This window comes from Silurus aristotelis (genome assembly GCF_946808225.1).
Source record: "Silurus aristotelis genome assembly, chromosome: 19".
Lineage (NCBI taxonomy): Eukaryota > Metazoa > Chordata > Actinopteri > Siluriformes > Siluridae > Silurus > Silurus aristotelis.
The window spans coordinates 18,368,365-18,393,814 of record NC_139592.1 but is presented as its reverse complement, the minus strand read 5'-3'; the positions used below and the strand labels follow the sequence as shown (position 1 = coordinate 18,393,814).

Here is a 25,450-nt window from a genome sequence, read left to right as displayed (position 1 = left end):
TGTATATGGAAGGAGAATATAGATAGGAGACAACACTATGTTTCAGACATCACGGTCTTCGAGATGAGGCTTGTTTGATAAAGGAGGTGGTTAGTAGATAATGTTACACTACACATGACTGAAGAACTTAGGGACTGGTTGAAAATAAAACAAATGGCCATGGAGAGCTTCAAAAAAGGTTTTTGAAGTCAAATACACTTTTATTTATTTATTTATTTATAAAAGACAGTATTTTGCTATTTAAAAAAGCTTATTTATTTCAAAGTGCCTTTCTAGCAATAATCTCTATTACCTTGGTGATAGTTTTTTCCAAGGGCTGTTATTTATGATTATATTATTTCTTTATAACTGTACTCGCTTTAGTTACGCTGTAGTGGTTTTTAGTTGGTCTTGCAGAAGCTGTCTCATCCTTGATTCCTCCAGTGTGGCCGAGTTAACACGGTGGTCATGTTGTAATCCGGGAAGGTCATGAATGAACATACCGAGAGAAGTTAATATTTTGAAGGCCACAAACTAAGAGACGACCACAAATTGCGTAACCGAAAAGTTGTCACCATATATTGTGGAACTTGGTCCTATGAGTTAATATGTCATGGGAACATCATACCTAATATGCCATGCCTGGTTAATAATTTGGAGAGAGAATTCGCAGGTGGTTGTAGGTAATGCTGTGTTCATGGCTCACTGCCAATGATGTAGGTATGACTGGTTTGATAGCATTCCAAAGTGTTTACTAGATAATATATATATTTTTTATTGACTTACTATATTTTAGTACACGTTTTTACTACATTCTATTGTTTTATTGATATGACAGAAGGTTCTCTGTTTTTGGTCACACGGTGAGACGACTAACTAAGAGAAAACTCTTCAGTATTGTGACAAAAAAATCTTTAAAACCTTGATTTTAGGTTTAGGTCACAATGGTGGAATCTGGCTTGTAGATACAAGTTCAATTTTCAGTGCTAGTGAAAAGTTTTGGACTAAGGCTGCAGTTATGGATTATTTTAGTAATCGAGTATTCTGCGGATTAGTCCACCGATTAGTCGAGTATTCGGATAAGAAGTACCTTTTCTTCATTAAAGAGCGATACTAAATATATGGAAAAAATAATAAGGAATGAGGAAAATCTAAGGAAAAATAAGGCAGGTCTCTTAAAATGAATAAGCAAATTGTTTCTTTTTTTTTAGAAAAAATTTACATTTAGTGCATTTAACTGCCATGTGACATCAAAATGCAAATACAAATAAGTAAATAAAAAAAAAATCCTAAAAATTAATTTTAAATTACTTCAAAAAAAGGTAAACAGTAACTCGAATAATCGTTTCAGCCCTAGTTTGCACACACTTTCTCCTTCAGTGCTTATTAGTGCTGTTTTCCATCACACTCTGATCCAACTTATTCCAAACCATCTCAACTGATTTTAGATCGGGTGATTGTGAAGGCCAGTCATCTGATGCAGCACTTCATCGCTCTATTTCTTGAACAAATAGCTCTTACATATCCTAGAGGTGTGTTTGGGGTCATTATCCTGTTGGAAAAACAAATGACGGTCCCACTATGTACAAACCAGATGAAATGGCATGTCGCTGCAAAATGCTGAGGTCGCCATGTTGGTTAAGTGTGCCCTCTGTTTTGACTAAATCACCAACCGTGTCAACAGCAACGCACCCTCACCCCATTACACCTCTTAAATGCTTCACAGTGGAAACCACACATTCAGGAACCGTCCATTCCCCCTGTGTGTTTAACAAAAATCTCAAGAAGAAGAAGTTACACTACATGACTCTTACATTAAGGCTACAAGGTGCTTTGTCAATTGTTTTGGATAAGAGTGTCTGCCAAATGCCATCAATGTTAATACAGATATCTAGAACTTGTCATTCTTATATTTTGGTCTTCTTTCCCAGTATATAATGACTTCAAAGCATTTTTCATTATTAAATTTGTATTATTATGTTATATTATATTATATTATATTATATTATATTATTATATTATTTCAGATGTACAAAATATTTTCAGCAAATATGAAATATATATATATATATATATATATATATATATATATATATATATATATATATGAAATCATATTTCCATATAAACATTTCATATAAAAAATATGAATGGAAAAAATAAGAATTCAATAGTTTTATTTGATCCTGTACTTTTATCTGAAAAGCTTTCTAGCTGCCTGCACTTCACAAAAGAACAAAGGAAGGCAATATTCAAAAAGGGTCCTTTTCTGAAAGTTATGTAAATTCCTTAACTACATTTATAGGCACAATTTTTGTAGTAGAGCACGAACTGTATTTGCAGTAGAAACTGAAAACTTTGTTAGGTGCACAGATGAAGCAAAAACATTCACTTAAAATGTTGTAAACGGCTGTAAAGAATGTGTGAAACAAGCGCAGATGTGTTTTGCAGGTGCTGCCCGTGGTCGAGGTGTTGCGGAGCGGGAGAGTTTCGTCCTCGGACAGTATGGCTCGGACATCCTGAGAAAAGGGAACAGCGGTACCCGAAGAATGTCATCAATAACCAAAAGTATAATTTCTTCACCTTTCTGCCAGGGGTAAGAGGCAATAAATGTTCCCCCAGGAGCACAGTGCTACACATTGCTAGAACACTTGATATGTTTTCCATATTCTCCTGAACCAAGCTAAACTTTAGTGATTTTCTTACATAGGCCCCTCAGAAAAACATAATTTACCAGATTTTTGCTTAAAACTTTTTTGCATGGCAAATAACCCGAGATTGCAATAGCACTTCTGCATGGTAAAAAAAAAATCTGTCGTTGTGATTGTTGAGGCACAACAACAATTTCTAGCAAAATCAGTCATTTATATAGCATTACATTATATGAGTATATAGTTTGAGGAAATTGACTTAAAAGTTGCAGGTATGTAAGTTGAAATCTCATCAAACTGTCAATAAACCAAACTACACGTTTTGTTTAATGATGTAATTAGTGCTGCTATATACACTCATTGGTCACTTTATTTGGAACACTCAGACACCTGTTTATTTATGAGAGCTGATAATCGGAAAAGAAGACAGGAAACCCACTGTAACCTCAGATTCCTGTTCAGAGCTGAAAGGAGTGGGAGTCGATGTGGTTTGGCATACTGTGTGTTCTGAGATGCTTTTCTGCTCAGCAAAGTGTGGTTATTTTTTTCAGCTTGCATTAGTTGCACTGAAGAATTTCCATGTATGTGTGCTAATCCCAGGAGATCTGCAATTTCTGAACCAACTGCATGATTGTCCAGAATAGTGTCAAAAAGGTTTCCAGACTGGCTATGTTTACAAAAAGAAATTTTTTTAAATCTACATTTACGAACTATCACCTTTAAAATAGTCCCCATGCACAGCAGTACAGCACTCCCAGCGTTCCTGCCACTTCTGGAACGTGTCCTGGACGTCTTCTTTTCAAATCAAGCAACTTCTGCGATTCACACTGGATCTCCGCAATGGAGTCAGAAATGGCTACCTTTGTTCTGGATCTTCATCTTAGGGAAGAGGGCAAAGTCTGCAGGAGTCATATCTGGCCAGTAGGGTGGGTGCGGAAGTGAGATCATTTGGATTGTTCTCCCGACGATCATCATGCACAAGTAGCCGAATGGTTTTGACATTTTCGGGGGGGGGGGGGGGGGGGAGCTCGTTAAAGGTCTTTCTGATCTTCCAGCAAGGTTCTTCCGCTCTTGCTCTTTGCCAAATTATTTTCGGTGAATCCTTTTGATCTTCACAGAAGTATCATTTCACTTGCACATCTCAGCACATATTTGCATAAGCCTTACATGTTTTGAGAGTGTATGTCTTCAAGGTTGAAGGCTGACGTATTTTACTTACAGTCGTCACTATGTAATGAATCATTCTTCAATTAATGCCATTCAGTCATGCTTTCATTATGTGCATGTTTACCCTGCAACTGTTAAACATCATTTCAGATTTTAATGAAAATACTACTCAATACATTTGCAGGTGCTGTTTAACCAGTTCAAGTACTTCTTCAATCTGTACTTTCTGCTGCTGGCCTGCTCTCAGTTTGTGAATGAATTGAGACTAGGGGCTCTGTACACCTACTGGGTTCCACTGGTGAGTCGAGGCCTTTTCTGCCTGTGTTGCCTTTTTATAAAAAAAAAAGATATCAACCCTCTAATACTACTTATATATAATGTATTTATATATATTTTTTTTCTTGGTGCAGGGTTTTGTTTTGATCATCACCATCGTGAGGGAAGCAGTCGAAGAAATTCGATGTTTTCTGCGGGACAAAGAGGTCAATTCACAGATTTATAGCAAGCTTTGTACAAGAGGTGAGCTGTTGTTTACAGTGGAATGCCATGCAGCTGGATGTCAGCTGGCAGAGAATAGCTTTGTTGTTGTGAACTTTCTTGTATAAGCATGTCCGCCATTATATAGTGTATAGTAAGCAACTGTCTAGAAAATATCCTTCTGGAGCTTTGTTTGAGATCAGTATCACACATCAGCTGATGCTTTCAAGTAAGATTTCCGAGTTTTAAACAAACAGTGGACAACTTGCACTCAGGTTTTTGACTCAGTTTTTAAATGGTTTGACTCTTAAGTTTTTGTTCTGTTTTCATTCATCAGGCATTCGTCCCTTTTAGCACAGCGTCTTTGAGATTTACAGCTTCCAAGTTTCCACTGTTCCTAGCTCAGAATGAAAAACCTGACCATAAACTTTTGCTGTTAACCTCCACTCTTCTGGGAAAATGTTCAACTAGATTTTGGAGTGTGCTGAAACTTGTGCTCATTCAGCTACATCAATTAGATGTAAAGTCAGGTAATGATGTGGGGTGAGGGGGCCTGGGGTACAGTCAGCTTTTCAATTTGTGCTAAAGATCCTCAGTAGGATTGAGGTCAGAGATCATTAGTAGGTCACTCAAGATCTTCCACTCCAACACATGTAAACCATATCTCCATGGAGGTGGCTTTGTGCATAGGGCACAACGCATTGCTATGCTTGAACAGGTTTGTGGTCTTCTAAAGGAAAGGTTTAATGCTACAGCATCCATAGTCTATTGTGTGCCTCTAGCTTTGTGGCATCAGTCTGGGAACGGACCACAAATGGATGGAAGAGTCAGGTGTCCTAATACTTTTGTGTATGTTGCACCATAAATAAGATCTGTGGAAGATATTTGACACCAGCACTGTGATTTATACCCACCGCACACGTCTTAAAGCAGTTCTCTATTTTTCTTGAAGGAACTTTACTTTTGCGTTCTTACATATCAAATGACTTGTCACAGACGTGTCTCTTTGGTAGGCATTTGCGAACCTTGATTTTTAAACGCAGCAAATTCGACTGTTGTGAATAAACCATTCAAAGCAGGAACTGTGTTAAATAAAATGCAAAAGTGTTTGCGTGAGTAGCCAATTATATCATAGCCTTGCTAACGGCTTGATTCTGATTTGTCACTGGTTTTAAATGTATTATTTTTTTTTTATAACAGCAAAAATATATACATTTTAAATATATTACTTTTAAATTTAAATACAGTAAATTAATTATGTATTATATATTTTTAGATTTTCTTTCAATATATAAAAATATATAAAGTCATATTTAAAAAGGTTTTTGCCCTAATCACATGGCATCAATATCCAGAACTGAAGTATTCTTTCTTTCTTTCTTTCTTTCTTTCTTTCTTTCTTTCTTTCTTTCTTTCTTTCTTTCTTTCTTTCTTTCTTTCTTTCTTTCTTTCTTTCTTTCTTTCTTTCTTTCTTTCTTTCTTTTTTTTTTTCTTTTTTTCTTTCTTTCTTTTTCTTTCCCACATACAATTTTCAGACTTTTCACTCTAAATTTCAGAATCATAGCAGAGTACAATGACTCTGCTCTTCGATAGCCTGAGTGCACATACCTGTATATGTGTACATGCTAATGTTTTGCATATGCTTCGTATGAGGTCCCTACACAGGTTATAGGTCACTGACCTTTTCCAAACAATTTCAGTCATTAATTTGGAGTGGAATGAGAGAGAGTTCTGCCCAATTCCAGAACGCTTGTAAAGCCTCATAGGAGGGTATTGTTGAGAAGTAAATGGAAACCTCGAGGTCTGGGAAATCTCAGAAGAAACACTTCAAGTGAAATTGAATATGTACTCATGAATATACACAATTATTGCTGGTCTCAGTGAAACAGCATCAGATGCTAAAAAAAAAACAAAAAAAAAAACACCAGGAAGATAAATGTATTGAAAATACATACTTAAAAAATAACGCATCCTAAGTTACTATAAGAATTATCTTTGAAGGCAATTAGGAGTGGTATATTTCTTTAAATTATCTGCATCCATAGCGAATGAGTTTGTTGGCTTCGCTAATCCTCTTTCTTGTCCTCTCCAAGGAACAATGAAGGTGAAAAGTAGCAGCATCCAAGTTGGAGATCTTATCATCGTTGAAAAGGTTGGTGTGTTAATCAGCTCAGTCTTTGAAAAAGGTTGGAGGTCTTGTGACTAATTGCATCTTATCCTTATGAATACTTGAACTGTTTTCCCACTGAGAACTGTAACTCGACTCTTGAGCCAAAATCTATCTATCTATCTATCTATCTATCTATCTATCTATCTATCTATCTATCTATCTGTCTGTCTGTCTGTCTGTCTGTCTGTCTGTCTGTCTGTCTGTCTGTCTGTCTGTCTGTCTGTCTGTCTGTCTGTCTGTCTGTCTGTCTGTCTGTCTGTCTGTCTGTCTGTCTGTTTAAAAATCAGTTTAAATATTTAATGCCAACAATTTTTATATTCTCAAACAATAGCCATGTGAGGATATACCAATTTACACGTTCTATTTAAAAATTGCAAATTGCCTTGATTGAGAGCGAACTATTGAGAGACTAAGTCATGTAGCCTGGGGCCAGTGGTTACGTTATAAGTAATCCTGTGTAATTCCACTCCGGTTGAGGTCTGTGTTGCCTTTTGTTAAGCAGTTGCCTTTTTTGTCTTGCAGTCTGCAGCTTGTTGTAAGAAGATTTGTTTGTCTGGCATCTAAACTCCGAAGACATGAACGAGCAGGCTAGGCTTTGTTCTGGCACCCTGAAGATATTCTTGCTCAATTAGCGAAGCATTTATCTGTATTCGATTGAAGATATTTACTGCGGGTGATGTTTCAGGAAAGACAAATGAGTCGACAGGGTATCTGGAACAAACAGAATTATTAGGGTCTTTTTTTTCAGGGTTTCCTGGTGGCCAAAGTATGGGAAAAAAGTACTGCTTATTGACTTTCAGGGCAGGACATTTGTCTTGTCTTGTATTTGATATGTAGCTATCCTAAGAGATAGCAGGGTGAAAAGTGGTGCTGTAACTATAGCACATGCTTATCAATTCTACCACATATTTTTGCCGAGGTGCGATCTGGCTGTCAGTAGAATGGTTTTTCTGTTGGGGTGGATCAATTTGCATGCACAAATGATAGGCCTTTTTAGAATCAGGAACAAACAGGTATGTGGAAACATGACCAAACAGAGAAAAAGTGTATTTTTAATCAGTAAAAGACACATAAAGACACTAGTCATATATGAATAATGTGCTGTATGTATGATATGAGGAGATGCACGACACTAAATCTTAGAATTGAGCAACTTGCTTTGTTTTTAAGGTTGCAACATTGATATGCCCCATTGCAAACACTGTTAGAAGATGATTTTTCTCATAAATGAATATATTAACTTTATTATCAAATAAATAGAATGGGAAGCTTTTACATGACTGGCGTTCTGATGATTTGTACTCTGGATTCTTTCAAAGTCATGTAAAATAAATTCTTCTTCAATGACTTCAATAAAGACTTCAATGCAGGAAATGATTTCAGTAGTTCAGTAGTTGTTGTAATCCAAATAAAGCAGGACTGAGTTGGTAGAGGAGACTCCCTTATAGGTGGTCATGTCCCTTTTGTAACCATCTCTCCTTCATTCTTTCACACTCCACTAGAATCAACGTGTTCCTGCTGACATGATCTTCGTTCGGACCTCTGAAAGAAACGGTAAACATCTCTCACTTCATTCCAGGCGTCCGAACAGAAAGGAAGGGAAAGAACCGAGTTCTAAGTACACCCGCAAATTACTTTCAAATAAGGGCCATTTTATTGCCGACACCTTTCACCGAGTGGAGCGATGGCGTGTCGGCGTCACGCTATGGTTTCTGAATCTTGGCCTAAAAAAAGCTTTTGCCTGTTTAGCTGGTTATAGCATGGAATAATCAAATCTCATCTTGACTGAGATTTCTTTTTGTCTTTCAAATGCCAAAGGCAGTTGGCGAGGAAAATCAAGACATGCAAAGCGACGCAGAAAATCGAAAGAATACACAAAACAAACAAATGCAAAGGGCAGAAGGACAGGGTATCATCTGAATAAACAAATGACCAAGAGATTGAAATTTGTTGCGTGCTACACAGAGTGTTGTTATGTCTAAAAAGTTCAACTGCAAGGTCACCTGGGAAAACAGTCCATGTCTGAAAAATGAAAGATTTAGATCATTTTTAAAGCACTGGGTTTTTAAGTTGTATTTGTATTTAAATTTTTTAAAAAGACATTTTTAGTCTTGAAGGCCACACATTTAGTGCTCATCAGACTACAAACACAAACCTAAATAGGTTTGTTGAGTGTCCTGGCTCAAATCTGTTTTTTCTTGATGGGGGTTGAAACGTGCCTGCTTGATGTGTTGGTTTTACAGGAAGGGGTGCATTGTTATCTGCCCTGCAGATGTAGACCATTAGGTCAATTATAAAGAGCCTAGGGTTCCACAGCCCCAGCAGGATGACACATCTTTAAAATGGGGGCAGGGATGTGAAAATCTTGCATATAAACCAAACTCAACTAGTTTTAGTTGAATGTGTGTGTAGCTGTTTTAAAATAGTTTAATAACATTTAAAATAACTTTTACTTGATTAACATGTAGGTAATGCTGCTTGAGGATGATGATGATGATGATAAGCTATGCTATAGGAATTTTTATATTTATTGCATAAAATACATTAAAATCAACATCCATATGTGGTTGGACAAAGGAATTATGCACCACAGTGCCCTCTGGAGGCTGACTATGTAAAATGCAACAGTTTATAAGTCAAAATGCTTTATGTAAGCCAAGACGAACTGTAGTGCTTAATCGTATGTAATAAATTAACAATGAACTATTAGTACCACTGTTTTTAATCCGTCTGTTATTTTTAAGGTTCGTGCTTTCTGAGGACTGACCAGCTGGATGGAGAAACAGACTGGAAACTGCGCCTCCCAGTGGCCTGCACACAAAGACTTCCTACTGCAGCAGTGAGTTATTAACCAAATTCATAGAATTGAATATTGAATATGCCAAGCACCATTTAGCACACGGAATGTGCTTGCTTGTAGGACCTTCTACAGATCAGGTCGTTTGTGTACGCCGAGGAACCGAATATCGACATCCATAACTTCATCGGTACCTTTACACGGGTGAGTACAGACGTGCTGATATGATCCACCGCATTCTTAACGTGAATTGAAACCGTAAAAACTCACCAGAAAGCTGCTGCTGTTGCTGTTTCCAGGAGGATGGAGACCCTCCCGTAAACGAGAGCCTGAGTATCGAGAACACACTGTGGGCCAGCACTGTTGTTGCCTCGGGTAAGCGAAACCGATACACTGCTTGTTTCTGCACCTTCATGTGTGGGTACTTAGAATTCATGTCTTATTGTGTGTTCATTTCTACTGTGTGTGTGTGTGTGTGTGTGTGTGTGTGTGTGTGTGTGTGTGTGTGTGTGTGTGTGTGTATCTGCAACTACAGGTACAGTGATAGGGGTTGTGATTTACACCGGCAAAGAACTACGCAGCGTTATGAACACGTCCAATCCAAGAAATAAGGTACCGTTTACAAATGGGTTTCAATGTACAATTTGATGGTATTTTATAAAAATAAAAAAACACAACAGTAATATTATGTAATCTTATTGTTATTGTTGTGATATTTTAATTTATGCTCAATTGCTGTTGAAATTTCAAATGTAATTGGTCAGTAAAGTCAGGGACTGAAGTATGGTGAGAACTGGGGTGCAGTCAGAATTTCAATTCATCCCAAAGGTGTTCAGTAGGGCTGAGGTCAGAGCTTTATAGCAGGCAAAACGATCTCCTACTCCAGTCCATGTAAATTATATGGTCCTTTCATGCTGGAACAGGTTTGGGTCTCCTATTTCAAGTGAAGGGAAAATATAAAGCTTTTGAATTCAGAAACATTGTATACAATTGTGTGTATAAAATAATAATTAAAAAATATATATATATATATATATATATATATATATATATATATATATATATATATATATATATATATATATATATATATATGTGTATGAAGGTTGAGGCTCTGGGTTACTTTTTGGAAAGTTTGGGGTTCAAGCCCCGGAATTTTCAAGCTGCCAGTCTTGGGGCCCTTGAGCAGGACCCTTAACCCTCTGTGTATTCCAGGGGTGCTGTAACATGGCTGACCCTGTGCTCTGACCCCAGCTTCCTACATTACTGGGATATGTATAGAAATAACAATTTCCACGATCAATAAAGTATTCTAAATAAATAAAATAAATATGGCTGGTGTTTCAATACTTCTGTTCATATAGTGTATAAGATGTTGATCCCAATTTGCTGCTGTAGATCGGCCTTTTTGACCTGGAAGTGAACTGCTTAACCAAGATTCTGTTCGGAGCCCTGGTGGTGGTCTCGCTGGTCATGGTGGCTCTGCAGCACTTTGCTGGTCGCTGGTACCTTCAGATCTTCCGCTTCCTGTTGCTCTTTTCCAACATAGTGCCCATCAGGTGAGGGATTGTTTTATATTAGGGATACTTAACTCAGTGTAGTGTGTGTACATTAATATAACAGATTACTGTAAAGTAGAAATGAAGTAATTTGACCGTAAACACTATTGCTGCACTGGTTAAATACCACTCATCTTTACAATCTGCAGTTCATTTAAGTGAAATTTATTTTTTAGCATATAATACGAGTAAAACATTGAATTAATGTTGCAAGTGGTGCACTATTTAAAAATCGCTTCAGCCAGTTTCTACAGTAGTGTTAACCATTTAATCTGATTTTCAGTTTGCGTGTAAACCTGGATATGGGCAAGATGGTGTTCAGCTGGATGATCAAGAAGGATTCAAAAATCCCCGGAACTGTGGTTCGAGCCAGCACCATCCCCGAGCAGCTTGGACGAATCTCCTATCTCCTCACTGATAAAACGGGTGAGAATCAGATTTTGACAATGAACATTGTCTCAAAGCAGCTATACACATAATGTGGTGATAAAAAATGAATATGTTCTTATTTATAAATGGCTTGTTATTGGAAGAGGAGGTTTCAAGTTAGCAGAAAGTTTCGAGTTAACCACTTGTTATAACTATGGTAAGCGGAAAGACATCTAAAAATGCAGAACACATAGAACCTGGAGGTGGATGGGACAGGAGAAGCCTACATTGGGTCTTCCACAGGAGAAGACTGCATTGGGTTCTACTCCTATCAGCCAACAGAAATGTGAGACTACGTTAGGCATAGTTTCATTAAAATCGGACTATCGAAGATCAGTAACAGACCAGGTAAAAGAAATGTTTCCGTTCTGTACCTGTGCCCACTGTAGACTTACAGTTCTGTATTCACCTGCCATGAGTGAAACCCTCTGTACACTTCTGCTGTAACAGTAACAGTGTAACTTGCTTTTGGGCCACATCAAAAACTCCTCAATGACTAGTTGTGTTTGTATTGTGCAATGGACAATGGGCCAAAGCAGAGATAAAGAGGTAGTGAAGTTTGAATGTATAAGTTTATTTAACCTTATAAGTTTATCCCTAATAAACATGCATGTGGTGACGGTGACAAGGACAAAACTCCCAGAGACGTTTTGAGGTACAAAACTTGAGAGGAACCAGACTCAAAAGGGAACCCATTCTCATCTTGGTGGCACTGATTGTCCATTCATTATAGTTCAATCATTGTTAAGGTGTACTGTTCAGTGATTGCCACTCGGATGCAAACTGTTCATGCAAACTGCAGTCCTAAGCCATTGTTGCAGACTGTTGATATTAATTACAGTCCAAATCCATCCTCATTGTTCAGTGAGTTGCTCAGTAACTTCATGGACCTTTAGGATGTGCTTGTGGAACCATCCTCAGCTGTACATGGTCTCCAATTGAAGACCAACTCCAACTCTATCCAGAGGTAGGGTATCGGGATAAATAAACCGAAGAGAAGAAAGGGACAGGAACACTGGTCACTGTACCCCAGGAGCATGTTGGGTAAGAGAGAGAGAGAGAGAGAGAGAGAGAGAGAGAGAGAGAGAGAGAGAGAGAGAGAGAGAGAGAGAGAGAGAGAGAGAGAGAGAGAGAGAGAGAGAGAGAGAGAGAGAGAGAGAGAGAGAGAGAGAGAGAGAGAGAGAGAGAGAGAGAGAGAGAGGATATTTAAATTTTTTAGTTTCTCTAGTCTTTACAGTAGAGAGAGAGAAGGGGGGGGGGTGAGATCAGCAACTGCATGTTTTTGTGGAGTCTATTCTGTATTGTCAATAAAAGTGCTCTAAAGACTATAGAGGGAAAAGAGCTTAACGCTTCATTGACTACATGGCTTCCTTAATAAATCTGCAGAAGGAATGAACAATGTTTTCAGTGGATTTTAACTCAAAGGCTTGTCAAAAAAAAGTGTTAGCTCAGAATTATCGTTTTGTCTTTAATCCAGTCAAATATATTCTTGTTAATGGTATAGCTCAAGAGGACCACATAATATTTCAGGTCTCATATATAACGTCTCTTAGTCAGAAAAAAGGGGAAAGATTTTGTTTTTGAAGCTCGATTTATTCTCAGTAATCCAGCGGGTACTCGAGAGCGTCCCATTTGCGAGACTAAAATAAAAGCAGTGTGTGGTTTGGTGTGAAAGCCGATAGCACTGAAGTGACTTTAAGGACTGGAGACAGTAGCTCAAGGTTAGTTTAGATCTTTTCCGTGGAGCTTAGGTAGTGCGCTGTGGGCAAAGTCGTGTCACTTATTCGAATTTAAAGCCATTTCCATGCTTTTTTTTCCAGTTTTCCTCTGACCTCTCTTGTTAAATTCTCCCCTTCTGATTTATGACACCAAATGACAGATGCTTTTTACGTCAAGGGAAAGAAAGAGTTGTAAACTAGTGGACAACGGAAGTGTGACTCAGGCAAGAGTGAAACACTGTTAAGTAGAACGTGATCTGCTGAGGTGTCAGGAAACACGTACTAAGCTTTCTGCCATTACTAAGCCTTTAGATTTTATGTTCTGATTTTGTGGTTTGAAAGAGAATGGAACGGTGGGTCTGGTGAGTCTCTTTCTCCTGAAGAAACTTTTCCTTAAGTCAGAAAAGATCCAGCTTTGCCTCTGACTGTTATAAACCCCTGACACTGGAGACTGGAGTAATGCATATACTTATTCATTTCTGTGGAGAAAAAGTTATACTTTCTGTATGATTCTGTATTAGAATGAGCGCATTAAAGCTCAGGTTTAACAGTTGTCCTGGTGCAATAAATTGAGAAACTGGTGACCAATCAGAATTGAGAATCTAATGATTATACCAAAGCTGTGATATTAATCATAGTAAAACATTAGGAGTTGTCTGAGTAACATTTAGGTTTCAAAGGAGTAGCCCTTTGAAATTTTTATTTTTTTTTCCCAAACAGTTGGAATTATAACTTATAATAATCAAAAAAAAAATTCAGTTCAGTTTTATTTTTATAGTGCTTTTAACAATGTACATTTTTCCGAAGCAGCTCTACAGAAATAAAGAGGTTATAATGTTTGAATTTATAGGTTTGTCCCTAAAAAGCAAACCAATGGTGATTTTGACAAGAAAAAACTCCTTTAAATGTTATGAAGAAGAAACCTTGAGAGGACCCCGACCCAAAAGGGAACCCATCCTCTTTCTGGGTGTTTGTTCATTGTTTGTTTTATTGTTGTTGAGGTGTAATGTTTAGTGAAAGGATCTTAAATACAGGACTGATCATGCTAACTGCTGTCCTAGGCCATTGTAGCAGACTGTTTATATTTATTACGGTCCAAATCCACCCTCGCAGTTTTTGAGTTGCTCGGTAACGTCATACCTTCAGTGTTTTCAGTACAGGCAGACTTTCAGTAATAGTCTTTATTTATTCTACGATTTCTTGTTGGGTCCTGTTTGGATTGAATATCTGCGTTTTAAGTTAGCAGGTGTTTCCTTCGCAGTCATTTGCAAATAGCTGTTCTCTGACTGGTTGGATGGCCTCTTTTAATAGGAACTCTCACACAGAACGAGATGGTGTTCAGGCGTCTTCATCTTGGCACCGTGGCATATGGAATGGATTCTATGGACGAAGTGCAGAGTCATGTGTTCAGCGCCTACACTCAGGTAACTAAAACCAGTAAATAAGTGAATAGCCTGGTGTTAATCTGGATAATGCAGATTAGTTAAGGCTATTAAGTATACCATTGTTAAATAAATAAAGCAAAATAAATCTAAAGGTGTGTCAAAATGTTTATTGTTCAATATTACTACGGTCTAGTAAACGTTCAAATGCTTAAGGTGTTCTCTCAGAGAGTTGATTTAACTGTTCTAGGAAGTTCAAGTTGCCAACAATGTCCATAATGACAAAAGAAACCCTAACTGCAGGCGTATAGGAAAGCGAACCACATATGGCCAGTCCTTCAGCATGCGCCTCATAACCCCTTAAGGACATGCTTTGTCCCTTTGACATTTGAAGTCATTAGAGCAGGAAACAGGATTTGCTTGTTCCCTGCCTCTCGGTGGCTAATTTAATAACTCCGCCATTAACCCCTTAAATATACGACCCAAAAATAGCCCGCAAAACGCTAAAGCTTATTGTTCCAACTTTCTGATACATCTGGGAGCTTTTAGAACTTCTCTCGGAGGTCTTAAAGTAGGACATTTGGCTGACACGCTGTTTTATCATTTTGTCAGTGGGGTTGGTAAAGAAGATTTTAGCCGCATTAGTTTTAATTATGGAGCAAGTATACTTTGTTATGGGAGTAAGTAAGAATTTGTTATTTTTTTGGTATGAATTTACTTTAGAAAACGAAACAATAATTTTGAACAACAAAAAAGTTAAATAATATTAATTATAATACCTAATAACAGAAAAGGTAATAGTACTATTACAAGTAACTATTATTATTATTATTATTATTATTATTATTATTATTATTATTATGCAATTAAAAAATTCTCCTCTTGCCAATGTCAACTTATATTATTTACCTCAACCAAGCAATAGGTAATCAGGCTGCATCCCACCTTTCTTTCCTAGACTCCACATGACCAGCCGGCCTCCAGAGCCCCAATCACCACAAAGGTGAGGAAAACCATCAGTAGCCGAGTACACGAGGCAGTGAAGGCCATTGCCCTGGTGCACAACGTGACACCCGTGTACGAGGGGAACGGCGTGACCGAGCAGGCCGAGGCTGAGCAACACTACGAGGACACGTGCAGGGTTTATCAAGCCTCCAGCCCTGACGAGGTAACAGTCTTAACCACACTGCAGCCAGAGAGTTACAGAGTAAAGGAATACTGGAATCGGTTATCCATGCGAGTGGAATGTTCTTGCAGAAGGATCATATGAATGTACATGAGAGGTGTATCATTACTGTAACTACACTTTATCCACTGAAATCCAGATGTAAATTTAAAATTGCTCTAATAAGGAGTTTAATGTCTATTCTGTCTTCACTATTTCTGTTAGGGGCTTTTTTTAAATTTATTTTTATGTTTGCTTTTGTTGGCAACTCACTAATAGACATTGCATTTTGATAAGTTTTAGGATTAAAAACTGCCCCATAAGATGGAGCACAACTTTCCTGATTTGTTTAGCATATGTGGTGTTTTGTGGTTACTGGGATTAAGTCAAGGTCAGTAGGGAAGTGTGGTTTGGTGGTGACGCAGACTGGGCCTACACACACACACACACACACACACACACACACACACACACACACACACACACACACACACACACACACACTCACTCACTTACTCTCGCTTCAAGCAAGGCAATTTTTGGTAACAGACTATGACTAAACATAGAATCACGTACGTCTACTTCTTGCTGCTGGGAAAGAAATGATGAATATTTGATGTAGACTTATCGATATTGTTAATAGTTTTGTACCCTAGACCGCCCCAGTGGTTGACAAACGGAGACGGTGTCACATTTCCAAAACCTGAGCCCTCAGTGATCTGTCATTTACAAAAGCAGATGTGAGGAAGAAAATGGATATGGCTTATTTACCAATCTATCAGAGCTAACTGCATCAACCTAGGCCACGTTAACCTCTTACTATAAAAACACGACGTGCCCAGTGGTCAAATGAAAGCAGTCGGGTCAGGCCTCATTTGTTGACTGTGGTGGCTGTGGTCTAGCGGTGGAGCCAGAGTACTTTATACCTCTCACTAGTCCATCTGGATGCTGTGAGATATGTCATTAGCAGCTAGTTGCAGAGGGCATACGAAATAAGGTTTTTGATCTCTCCCTAACCTCTGGTCTGGAAGTTATTGGGCAATAACTTCTGCCTCCCAGAAATCCCTTCCCCCCCTCCCCCCACCCCCATCAACCCCTTCAGCATTACACTAATGGATGTCATCTGGTTTGTCTTATCTTCATTTGTACACTGAAATGTGGCTGGCCATTCAGTACAAACCATACCAAAGATGGTGATGTTTATTTCTAATGGATAAGGAATGTTCTTATTTTAACGTCTATTTTAAATCTTAACTTCTTAAAACTCATCCTAATGCAGGGCATTTATGGTTCCTTGGATTTCATTTTTAGGTTTTACTGTAGTAGTAGTAGTTTTTTTTTTTTTTTTTTTTTTATAAAATGAGTCCAGCTTTTTAGACGAAATGTAAAGACTAAAGAAAATAAAAGCTCAAGCTAAATTCATCTTTAAACAATTCTAGGCTATTATACCCTAGAATTACTTTTCATATAAATTCATATATCCTTTAAATTAAATTATATAATTTTTTTTTAATTCAAATTTTAGTTAGATTTAATTTAAATTAACTCACTATTTTAGTCTAAATATTTCTATATACTAAATTCAGGATAATTCTTTTTTTTTTCTTGAACAATTGCACTTAATTTACATACACTGTTTTTTTTTTTTTTTACTGAATTTTGGACCAAATTCAATTATGTTTATCGTTTTGATAAATTTTTGACCAAGTTCAATATTTGGAGTAAATTTCAATTAGTTTCATGTTTTCAGAACTAAAATCAGAAAGTCAAAGTCAGCATGTTTCATAATAAATGTTGACTAAATTCAGCTTTTTGTTAGCTGTTAGTTTGAATCAGTTACATTCGGGTTTCATTTCTGTCTTTTAATATGCAATAATTATTTTTATGAGCTAATTTTACTTTTATCAACTAAATTTTTGACTTAATTAGTTTCTAGACTCATTTAGAGCACTTAAACTTAAACAAGCCCTGATGGCTACATGTCAAAACATCAAATTTATTTGCTTTGCTAAGCATTTCAAGGGCACCTCTAAACCCCAAAAGCAGCAAATGTAAATGTCAAAAGCTAAAATGCCAAATCATTTATTTTTTTTCTTGTCTTTCTCTTTCCCATGTGCCTAGGTGTCACTGGTACAGTGGACAGAAAGTGTTGGACTGACTCTGGTGGGAAGAGATCAGTCCTCCATGCAGCTGAGGACCCCTAGTGGTCAAATCCTCAATTTTACCATCCTGCAGATTTTCCCTTTCACCTATGAAAGCAAGCGCATGGGAATCATAGTGCGTGTAAGTATCTTCAATCCCGGCCTGTCATTCCCTTGCAAAGGTTAATACGACAACGATTGCTGAATATTTTTCAGGATACTCACTTACTCCACAACCTGTCTGCCATGTTTCTTTTGGGACTTTCAGTAAGAAGGCAGCCATACAGAGTTGTTTGTTTTGGCTAGGGTTGGTCTGAGAAAGCAGTTCCCCTCCTCTGAACCTGATGACTAACTCTCTCCAAACGAAAATGGCTCACTATTGTTGCTGGCTTGGACTGGAGCCCATATTAGTGCACTTGAGGAAACTAGAAATTAATGGGGGTTTCTTTTTGATATCCGTTCAAACACCTCCAAGGACTCTGGAGAGCACGCAGAGTAAAATCGCTCACGCTGTGGAGTGAAAAACAAGATGCGCACACAAGTATGCTTTGTAGTCAATCACCATCATTGTGGTTGTAATGTTTTTGAAGGCAGCTGAAAACGAAGCAAAAAACAGTTAAGCATCTTTTAGAATCATGAAATGAATACAATAACGTGAATGATGTACTTGATGTGAAAAAAAAAAAAAAAAAAGGATTCTAAAGTATAAATTTACAGTATCGTTCACTTCATGGGATGAGCCACTTTTCGAGTTATTGAGCTTATTGACAATGTAAGATAAGGTAATCCGGTAGATTGTTTTGCACATCATGCACATCTTTTATCTCTCCTTTCAGGATGAGACGAATGGAGAGATCACCTTTTATATAAAAGGAGCTGATGTTGTGATGTCGGGAATAGTACAATACAACGACTGGCTGGAAGAGGAGGTACTTTCACTTTTGCAGATGTATAAATAATAAAATCAACTCCACAGTGTTGTGATGTTTCCTCTTGTATCATGACAATTTTCCGTCTGTTGCAATTTTAAAGCAATTTGTTAAAGCAAATTCCATTGTAGTTTTATTTATTGGTAGTTATACATAAAGATGCAGCAAGTTACATGTGGATGTTACAACAGCTACATTATATGGACAAGTATTAGGACACCTGGCTTTCTCCAGTCATGTGTGGTTCTTCCACAAAATCTGGAGGCACTTGATTGTTTAGGATGTCTCTAGATGCCTTAAGCATTACATTTCCCCTTCACTTGAACTAGGAGACCCAAGCCTGTTCCATCATAACAGTGCTCCTGTGCACAAAGCCAGCTCAGTGAAGAGATGGTTTACATGGAATGGAGTGCAAGATCTTGATTTGCCTGCTATTGACCTCACCCCACCTCCTTACCCTACATCAGTACCTCATTTTACTAAAACCCTTGTGGGTGAATGAGCACATATATCAACAACCACACTTTAAAATCTAGTGGAACATCTTCCTAGCAGAGTGGAGGTTATTATAACAGCAAACGGGGATGAAAAGTGAAATGAGATGTTTAGAAAGCGCAAATGAATCTGATGGTCAGGTCAAACTTTTGTCCATAGAGTGTAAACAGTGGTTTAGTCACCAGGCTCAATTCATTTTCTCTTGGCAAAATAAAAAAAAATTAAAACACAGCTTACAACAAAGTAACGAGCACAAATCTGTCCTGAACAAAATATAAAAAACTTACTGACTGGCACAAAGCTTTAACACTGGAGACTCCTTCCATAAATAACAAAAATGACAAAATGACACTTTAAATCTGAATTTTTTTACTTTTCTTCCCCGTATTCGCCATATGCGAACGAGTTGCTATAAAAACAATGGCGTATTTGAACCTATAGTTTAAGTTATAGACTATCAGAGTTGCATCGTGATAGAAAATTTGAGAACATGATGGGACAATAAAGTGTTGTTATACTCTTGTTGTTTTGCAGTGTGGGAACATGGCCCGCGAGGGGCTGCGAGTCCTCGTGGTGGCTAAGAAATCTCTGACAGAGGAGCAGTATCAAGATTTTGAGGTGACTCATCCTTAAAATGCTTCATATTGTGACAACAGCTTGTGATTATGGATTACGAACTGTTAATAGATTGACCCTAAAGTGAAGTAGTCCACAGGACAAATCTGAACAACGACACTCTGTTGCAGTGCATTATTGATTACGTTCTCTTTCAAATGTTGTACAGGAAACAAAAGCGGTGCTCAGACTGCTGAAGCCTGATATGGTTAACAGAGATTTGACTATCAAATAACACACACCTCACCTGGCATTGAAGATTATTTCCAGAATAATGTTTTCAGACAGATTTGTTAAAGAAATAATGGAGACCTATTGTTTGTAATAATATGCAGCCGAAGTTATAACATAGTCACCTATGAAAAGCTGTCCTGATGTCTGAGCCATGAATCTGTTGCTCTTTTTTTTTCTTATTTTCAAATTTTCCCAGCCAAAGTATCCAGGTGCAGATTTAACTTGATATCTGTGCAAGTTACTGAGGAACCATACAACTTCAATAACAGTTTCAAAACAAGAGACACAGCAACAAGTTTTCCATAGGGATTGCCCCAAAATGTCACAGTATTGGTTGCCCAGGCTATACACATGCTCAAACACACACACACACACACACACACACACACACACACACACACACATGCATAGACACCCACCCACACACACAAGTCTTTCTAACCCCCTTTCTAACTGCTATAGTGTATAATTGTGTGTGAGCTGGTGGGCGGCAATGACTCAGAGTGTGTGTGACTCACCAAGTGAGAGTGTGTTCCTGTGTGACTCACGAACACATTGTGTTGTCTTTATCTCATTCACTGGTTTAAGGGCTACGCCCTCCTCGCTGCAATTTGGCATTTGGCAGGCGCAAGTTACAGCTCTGGACATCGCTTGATTTATAGGATCGTTCGTGGGCTGCGTTTAAGAGCGTGGCCAGATTCAAAACAAACATTCCGATCCTTTCCATGTTGTCGAATTACTTATTTCAAACTATGGATTCTTGTACATTTCCCACACCAGACCTGCATCAGATCACTAGTTTTTACACCAATCAGTTATAACACTATAAGTGTTATAACTCCCGTGTGCCACGAAAACCAACTCTGACTTTAGGAGGTATGGATTCGACAAGACCTCTGAAGGAGTGCAAGTTGCCTGGTGTGGTTTCCGTGGATCGAAAATGTTTGTCCAGCACATTCCACAGATGGGCTGTGGAATGTGTCAACTTCCTAAACTCTGTCATTTACTTCAGAATTTTGCACCGTGGCAGAGAGTATTGTCCTGCTAAAAGATACTACTGCTATTAAAGAATATCATTGCCATGAGGGGGGTGGGGGGTTATTTGGTCTGCAGCAATGTTTAGGTACGTGGTTTGTATCAAAATAACATCAATATGAGTTCCACAACCCAAGTTATCCTGGCAGATAATTCCCCAGAGGAAGCACACTGCTTCCACCCATTTACCTTCTTTTCATAATGCATCCTGGTTCCTTTGCTTTCCCAGGCATGTAACACACACACACACACACACACACACACACACACACACACACACACACACACACACACACACACCCAGTCGTGTGCGTGATGTAAAAGAAACTGTGATTCATCTGACCAGACCACCTTCTTCAATTGCTCCATAAACCAGGTCTGCTGCCCATTGTATTTAGTGGTGGACTGGGACACTGATCCGTCTGCAGCTACACACTAAACTGTGATGCACTGTGTATCCTGACACCATTGTATCAAAGCCAGCATTAGCGTTTTCAGCATTCCAAACTACAGTAGCTTTACCATTGATCGTATCAGACGGGCCAGCTTTCACTCCCTATGTGTATCAGTTAGTTTACTAGCTGTCCTTTCTTAAGCACACTTTGAAGGTACTAATCACTGTATACCAGGAACACCCAACAAAACCTGCCATTCGGAGATTAGATTAGATTAGATTCAACGTTATTGTCATTGTGCAGGGTACATGTACAGAGCCAATGAAATGCAGATGCTCTGACCCAGTTGTCTAGCAGTCACAATTTTGCCTTCATCAAAGTCGCTCTGATCTTTGCGCTCATCCAGTACTTCTGCTTCCAACACATCAACTTTAAAACCTGAATGTTCAGTATATTCCAACCCTATGACAGGTGTTATTGTAATGTGATAATCGATATTGTTGTGTGTCTGTGGATCAGTATTTTGTATCTTAATTTATTCCCATCTTAGTTTGTTTATTGGATTTCTTATTGATATTACGTAGCAATTGAACATGTCATTTGAAGAGATAAAAGGTGAAGAAACACAACCTTTAAACAAAAAAGATACATGTCTGAATGTGTTTGTGTCCTTTAGGCACGCTATGTCCAGGCCAAGCTGAGTGTCCATGACCGCTCACTTAAGGTGGCCACGGTCCTCGAGAGTCTGGAAATGGAGATGGAGCTACTATGTCTGACTGGGGTGGAGGACCAGCTACAGGCTGATGTGAGACCAACGCTGGAGATCCTGCGCAACGCTGGCATTAAAGTACGACCCTTCAATACTATTCAATTCAATTCGATTTCGAGTTTTATCTTTATATAGCTTTTAACAATGAACATTGATCCAAAGCTGCTTCACAGAGTTTATTCACTTCCAACACTTGCCCAAGATCTAGTAGTCAGATTCAGACACCTTTGTACACTGTGTTAGTGTCCAGAATTGTTGGCACCCTTGTAAAAAAACAATATATGACTGCACATAAGTCGAATTCAAGAAAGTCTAAATTGTAGCGATGCTGAATATATTTATTTAACACAATATTATTTTTGATATACTGCATGTCAACCACACTCAGCTCTTTTTCTGTTATATCGTACATAGCTGTGAAAACATTTAAGGAGAGCTTTTGGACACTCATGCATGTGACTCATGGGCTGTCCTTTTTAATTCTGACTTTAGGTTTTTAATATTTAAATTAAATATAGTAAACTGTTGGTTTTGAGTCGTATTCCATTGACATCAAGGCAATTCCTTAAAGGCGCCAATAATTGCATAGTCTGCAGTTTTGATAAAATGATTATACAAAGGGTTGCTCTTTTGGTGCAGGTGCTAAAATAAATTCCAGTCTTATAAAGGAAACTAGACGAGTTAGTCAGTGCACTACAATTTAACCGAAGTAAACTGGCTATGAAAGTGTTTGGGATTGGTGTTAAAGGTGCTTTAGGCACGATTTGTCATTATTTGTCAGGATTAAGTCTCTTAGAAAAGGTCTTCAGCTCCATGTTTAGTATGAGAAATAGAGTCATTTAGGCTTATAGTGATTTATGAGAATGGTCCTTGAGTGGCTTTGTTGTCCTGTTTTCCTTTTTAGTAAAAAAAAAAAAAATGTGTCCACTGGATTCATTAACAATTCGGAGCTTTGTGCATCTACATAGTACCTGATTTTATATAGTACTCTACTCCCACGATTAACTTACAGAATTATGACAGACATAAACCATTAAATTGATTTAATTGAAGTAATGCACCACACATGACAAATACCTTGGAAATGTTCTTATTTGTTTTTGTTTTTTTTAATAGCTTTAAAAAACTCATAAAGAACTAAAAAAAAAAAAAAAAAAAAAACATTACAACTAGCGGTATTATGTGGGATGGTGGGATATTTGTTTGACCGCCAACCCCCCCTTGGCAAAGGTAAAACCACCCGCTCCCTCGAGATTTGCGTTGGGTCCTGCTGGATCCCCTTTTCCAGTGCAGCCCTTTACCCCATACTCCATCAGAATCAGGTTTATTGCCAAATGTGTTGACACACAAGGATTCTGTCATGGATCACATGATTATGTTATGACCCACTGCTAATATACTTGAAATGAGGCCATGGCATCATTACTTTTTTAGCATTTTTCAGGTTATTTGTAATAGTTATAAATAATAATAATAATAATAAAAAAACTAATACTCTTTAATGCACAGAGCTTCTTGATGTCTGATTAAAGAGGTAAAATGTGTCGGAAAGCTGCATGCAAAATAAAAGCGAGTTAGGGGTAATGGTCGAGCATTATGGGAAGATAATCTTAAAAAAAAAAAAAAAAAAAAGCAGAATTTGATAAAATACAGTGTTGAAATTTCTTGAAAGATGTGGGATGTGGAAAATGTGCTAATGGAGTTTGCTGCTCTCGCTTTCCTGGTGATTGTATAGATGGTATAATAGGTATATTTGCATATCCTCCTTTTAGTATTAACCCTATTAATGTTTTAGAAAGATGCTATTTATACATGATTTAACTCATAACCCAAAACGCTTTATCAAACTGATTATCATCCAATATATATATATATATATATATATATATATATATATATATATATATATATATATATATATATATACTGCATATATAATTTATTTCTTTTAATTTTTTTTACTTTTTACATAAGAGCTAGCTTGTTATGAATTGATAACCATGTAAACACTGTTTAAAATTAGTTTTTTAAATGTAATTTTTGATGTAAGATTATAGCACTGGTTTTAATTAAAAAAAATTAATGTACTCATTATATTTGTTATAGTGAAGAAAATGGGTATTTATTTTATCTGACTATAATGGATTAATATTAAAACAAACCTCCGAAATAATTAACCATAATGACGTCTGTTGAGTTACAGGTCAAAAATTACCAGCACAGATTTATGTTAGGAAGGTAGTAAAAAGTCATTCCTGTTTCACATCATTAAACTTTATTTAGCTAAAATTTGCTAATTCGAATAGGACACGTGAAAGGGCATGAACAATGGCATTTTTTTCCTCTCTCCAATTGAACATTGAACAATGTCAACTTAATTTGTGTCTGTTTGTGCACGTGTTAAAAATATTTTTGACTTGAATACTGAACTTTGACAAGGTGTGTGTGTGTGTGTGTGTGTGTGTGTGTGTGTGTGTGTGTTGGTTCATATGCATGGACAGTAAGTAAGTGATTGATTTTAGTGTTCTCCTTACATATATGTTTTTCACATGTGTGGTAAGTGCTCCACCCATTCGTCCCAAACATCCCTTGACAACACATGAGCTGACTGTAGCCTCATTACAGCAGCTGTTCACAGCAGCTGTACAGCCCAGCAAGAAGCAAGAAGTATGTCACCTATTTTGATTAGAAGATTTCTCTTTTGAGGATCTGTGTTGTTTTTGGGCTCCTCTTCATCAGGTGTGTCTTTTCATTCAGGATCATACTCCACACCATCCTCATCCTTCGTCACATCCTCCTCAATGTCACTTTGCTTTCTGACCTCAAAGGTGTTAGAGTGCTTTGTGCACAGAAGCACTGTCATGCTGGAACAGGTTTCGGTCTCTTAGTTCAACAGTTTGGGGACCACATATGGCTGGAAAAGTCAGGCGATCCAATACTTTTGCCCATACAATGTATATAGATAGAATTGTTACATATTACATACTGTGTAATTGTGTACAGTGTTTTTTTTTTCTTTTTTTGACAACCAATTAAAAGTTTTTCTATTAGTTTTTATAGTATGCTATGTCCCAAACGATATCTTGATAGGTTTGCGGTAAAAGATGCTTCTTGTACCTTTTGATAAATCATAAAGTTAGGTTATAATTATAGATACGTGTAGCCTGTTGCAAAAATTAACAATTCACACCAATGGGGTTTAGCAATTTATCATATGTATTCATGCACCTGGTGTATCAATACTCTCATTGACACTATATATGTGCGTTTCAACACTGACGAGTATCAGAAATGCCTCTTTAAACTCTGCCCACTCAGCTGTCTGTCAAAAAACTAATCTGAA

General features: G+C 37.6%; 1 protein-coding gene across 1 annotated transcript in view; it reads left to right on the top strand.

Annotated features, from left to right (window-relative positions):
• The window catches only part of atp9a (ATPase phospholipid transporting 9A), a 49,459-nt gene that overhangs the window by 2,290 nt on the left and 21,719 nt on the right, over nucleotides 1-25,450 (top strand). The window contains exons 2-18 of the mRNA XM_083570493.1: nucleotides 2,431-2,575; nucleotides 3,982-4,095; nucleotides 4,208-4,316; nucleotides 6,368-6,426; nucleotides 7,947-7,998; nucleotides 9,189-9,283; nucleotides 9,365-9,445; nucleotides 9,541-9,616; nucleotides 9,777-9,853; nucleotides 10,640-10,800; nucleotides 11,084-11,226; nucleotides 14,259-14,371; nucleotides 15,288-15,497; nucleotides 17,616-17,777; nucleotides 18,472-18,564; nucleotides 19,594-19,677; nucleotides 22,015-22,185. Coding sequence (XP_083426619.1) covers nucleotides 2,431-2,575; nucleotides 3,982-4,095; nucleotides 4,208-4,316; nucleotides 6,368-6,426; nucleotides 7,947-7,998; nucleotides 9,189-9,283; nucleotides 9,365-9,445; nucleotides 9,541-9,616; nucleotides 9,777-9,853; nucleotides 10,640-10,800; nucleotides 11,084-11,226; nucleotides 14,259-14,371; nucleotides 15,288-15,497; nucleotides 17,616-17,777; nucleotides 18,472-18,564; nucleotides 19,594-19,677; nucleotides 22,015-22,185 — 1,945 coding nt within the window. The remainder of the gene's footprint in view (nucleotides 1-2,430; nucleotides 2,576-3,981; nucleotides 4,096-4,207; nucleotides 4,317-6,367; nucleotides 6,427-7,946; nucleotides 7,999-9,188; nucleotides 9,284-9,364; nucleotides 9,446-9,540; nucleotides 9,617-9,776; nucleotides 9,854-10,639; nucleotides 10,801-11,083; nucleotides 11,227-14,258; nucleotides 14,372-15,287; nucleotides 15,498-17,615; nucleotides 17,778-18,471; nucleotides 18,565-19,593; nucleotides 19,678-22,014; nucleotides 22,186-25,450) is intronic.